Genomic DNA, 4,037 nt, shown 5'->3' with positions numbered 1-4,037 from the left:
GTCGAGTCTTTCCTCACATCACAGAGTCTGTTGAGTCTTTCCTCACATCACAGTGTGTGTCAAGTCTGTCCTGACATCACAGAGTGTGTCAAGTCTGTCCTCACATCACAGAGTCTGTTGAGTCTGACAACTCTGTTCTCACATCACAGAGTATGTCGAGTCTGTCCTCACATCATAGAGTGTGTCAAGTCTTTCCTCACATCACAGAGTCTGTTGAGTCTGATAACTCTGTCCTCACATCACAGAGTATGTCGAGTCTGTCCTCACATCACAGAGTGTGTCAAGTGTGTCCTCACATCACAGTGTCGAGTCTTTCCTCACATCACAGAGTGTGTCAAGTCTGTCCTCACATCACAGTGTCGAGTCTTTCCTCACATCACAGAGTCTGTTGAGTCTGACAACTCTGTCCTCACATCACAGAGTATGTCGAGTCTGTCCTCACATCATAGAGTGTGTCGAGTCTGTCCTCACATCATAGAGTGTGTCGAGTGTGTCCTCACATCATAGAGTGTGTCGAGTGTGTCCTCACAAATTATAGAGTGTGTCAAGTTTGTCCTCACATCACAGTCTGTTGAGTCTGTCCTCACATCATAGAGTGTGTCAAGTCTGTCCTCACATCACAGAGTCTGTTGAGTCTGACAGCTCTGTCCTCACATCATAGAGGGTGTCGAGTCTGTCCTCACATCACAGAGTGAATCTGACTGAGAGCTGAAACTGAGGTTTTTTGTTTTCAGTGGTTCAAAGTTCAAATTATCTGAAATAAACCAGTTTAGTTTAGTTTTTATAAAAATAAAAGCTTCAGTCTCACCTTCGAGTTCCAGTCCATTGATCTGTAGCTTCTTTGATTATTGGTCACACTAAGATGAACTCACACTGCCTCCTGCTGCCCTGCTGTCCCCCGTCCGTCTCCTACAAAGACCCTGCTGACTCTGAGAGAGACGGAAGGACGGGGGGAGGGGGGAGGAGTCAGATCAACCAACAGGGTCGTTAAAGCTACAGTAACTTCAGCAGTTATTTTTTTCTGTCTCTACATCCTGACAAAAGAACATGAGACACATCATGTGTGAAAAAATCCACAAACAAATGAAACCAACCAATCAGAGCCAGGAGTGTCAGTCACTGCCAACAACAACCAAACAGCTTCCTTTACATTCACAGAAGAAGAAACTCTGGTGCTCACACACTCATCTGTCCGATCACGCGCTGATGGAGCCATCATGTGACATGAAGTACTTTAAATAGCACTTCATGGCACTGTTGTCATCACAACACTTTATCCCATGTCTGTATGATGTATACTGTTTGTTTTAATAACTGGCTCATCTTACGTTTTTTTTTCTAATTGTACATGACCTGCCAAGGGACTAAGGATGTAAATTAGCAGTTCTGCTAACTCTGGCATATTTACATCAGTATCTCATACTGATGTTCATTAATATGCACTGTCCCTTCCAAATACTGTAAATGTTTAAATAACTAAAATAAATAAATGATCATGTGATCATGTGACTTCCTGTGTCAGATCTTCTTCGGACACAACAGACTTCACCTTCAGGTCTAACGGTGTCATGATCTTCTTAGACCCAGTTAAAAGCCTTGCTGCTGCATTTTGCACAGTCTGAAGGCGCTTTACAGCCTTTTTGTTAAAACACATAAAAAGTGCATTACAATAATCAATGCGAGATGAAACAAAGGCATGAATAATCATCTCCATTTCAGTTCTTGAAATCATGGACCTCAGTTTTGTGATATTCCGCAGGTGATAAAAGCAGTTCTTCACCAGCTGTTTACAGTGGAGGACCAAGGACATGTCCTTATCAACAACTCCTAGATTACGTAAGCTAGGTTGGACAGAGAGGCCTAACAGACCTAAATGCTGCTTTATGAGGGGAATGGCATTGTCTGGGACAATAATCAGTGTTTCAGTCTTGGCAGAGTTCAGTTGAAGAAGATTGTTATTTAGCCATTTTTTGATGGCAGTCAAGCAGGCAGTTAAATTATCCAATTTGTGCAACTTGCTTGAAAGAACAGTAGAGCTGAACATCATCAGCATATAGATGATAAGAGACATCGCTGAACTCTCTGATAATCTGGCCAAGAGGGGTCATGTAAAGCAAAAAGAGAATAGGGCCAAGAACTGATCCCTGTGGGACCCCGCAGGCCCTGTCGTGTCTGATAAAAACTGATTGACATGGACCAAAAAACTCCTGTCAGTCAGATAGGACCTGAACCAATTCAAAACAGTACCGGAATCCCACATGTGTCTCTGAGTCAATTTAGTAAGACTTTATGGTCCAACGTGTCAAATGCCGCGGTGAGATCTAAAAGTACCAGGACTGTGTATTGACCAGAGTAATTAAGGCAGTGTCAGTGGAGTGTTTTTTTCCGGAAGCCTGATTGGAAGGTGTCAAAGATCGCATTTGCATCAATAAAGGCAGTTAGTTGTTCGGCTACTACCTTTTCCAGAATTTTAGCCAGAAAAGGGAGCTTTGAGATGGGCCTATAACTTTTCAAATCAACAAGATCCAAGTTTGGTTTCTTTAATTTAGGTTCCACTACTGCCTGTTTAAAGAAAGCTGGGACAACACCGGTTTGGAGAGATTGATTAATAATCTCTACAATACAAGGGCCAATAGAGCCAAGAGTTTTAAGAAACAGTGATGTTGGGAGTATATCCAGAGGGCTAGAGGACGGTGTCATGGTGGCAAGGAGAGCACTGATGTCTGACAGTGAGACCAAAGAAAACAAGGACCATTCACACCGGGGAGGCTGAATGGTGCAAGGGTTTGAACCATCTAGAGGAATATTAGCCCTGATGTCATTGACCTTGTTCACCATAAAGCTGGCAAAAACATTACAATCAGTCTTAGAATAGGCGGGGGCCGAGAAAACATCAGGGGATGTAATAGAGCTGATGGTATCAAACAGAAACTTAGGATTTCTCTTATTAAGAGTAATAAGTTGGGCAAAAAAAGCAGCTCTTGCAGTTTTTAGCATATTATGTAAAGCTAGTCTCAGATCCTTGAGGTACAACCTGTGGACCTCAAGCTTCGAAGCTTTCCACAGCCTCTCTGCCTTGCGGCAGCTTCTCCTATGATTTTGAATCTCTTCATTTATCCAAGGGCAGGGCTTCCTAAGAGAGGTGGGTCTAGATTCTATTGGAGCTACTTTATCAGGAACAGACTTACATCAAAAATTAAAACACTGTACCAGTGAATTCACATCATCATCATCATCATCATCATCATCATCACTGTTTGAAACAGGCTCAGCATCAAACAAGGAAATAAAGTTATCAACAACAGGCTGATTAATAAAACGTCTCTTTCCCTGAGAAATACATGGCGGGTGCTCCTCAACATATGCCATGTCAAAGAAAACACAGATATGATACAGCTACAGATTTATCTCAGTCTGGTTGATCTACAGGAAGCAGAGCTCCGCACGATGATGTTTGTCTCTCAGTCTGTAACTCTCAGAGACAGTTGGATGTCCTGCAACTCGACTGATATTTGCTGTAAAGGTCGAGGATGTGAGTTCACGCTGAGACCTGCTGACTTCAGTCCTCCTTCAGGTTCTCACTCAGGACCACAGAGACAAAGTGTCTCCATCTGTCAGAGCATTTCAAAATATGAATGAAACAGAACTATAATTTGACACTGACGACAGATCAAAGAGAAACTCAGTGACAGTTAATAACATGAGATTCATGCTACGCCTGCATCGTACACCTGCCCCATACGTCTGCACCGTACACCTGCACCATATGTCTGCACCGTACACCTGCAACATACGTCTGCACCGTACACCTGCACCTTACACCTGCACCGTACAACTGCACCATATGTCTGCACCGTACACCTGCACCATACACCTGCACCATACGTCTGCACCGTACACCTGCAACATACGTCTGCACCGTACACCTGCAACATACGTCTGCACCGTACACCTGCACCATATGTCTGCACCGTACACCTGCACCATATGTCTGCACCGTACACCTGCAACATACGTCTGCACCGTACACCTGCACC

The 4,037-nt window shown here is 43.6% G+C and overlaps 1 protein-coding gene across 1 annotated transcript in view; it reads right to left on the bottom strand.

Moving 5' to 3' along the window:
- Positions 1-878, bottom strand: part of LOC126409115 (cadherin-7-like) — a 59,299-nt gene extending 58,421 nt beyond the window's left edge. Inside the window, exon 1 of the mRNA XM_050075052.1 lies at positions 809-878. Coding sequence (XP_049931009.1) covers positions 809-826 — 18 coding nt within the window. The 5' untranslated portion in view covers positions 827-878. The remainder of the gene's footprint in view (positions 1-808) is intronic.
- Positions 879-4,037: the final 3,159 nt, after the last annotated feature.

Source organism: Epinephelus moara, chromosome 21 (assembly GCF_006386435.1).
Source record: "Epinephelus moara isolate mb chromosome 21, YSFRI_EMoa_1.0, whole genome shotgun sequence".
Classification (NCBI taxonomy): domain Eukaryota; kingdom Metazoa; phylum Chordata; class Actinopteri; order Perciformes; family Serranidae; genus Epinephelus; species Epinephelus moara.
This window is presented reverse-complemented; position numbering and strand designations above follow the sequence as displayed.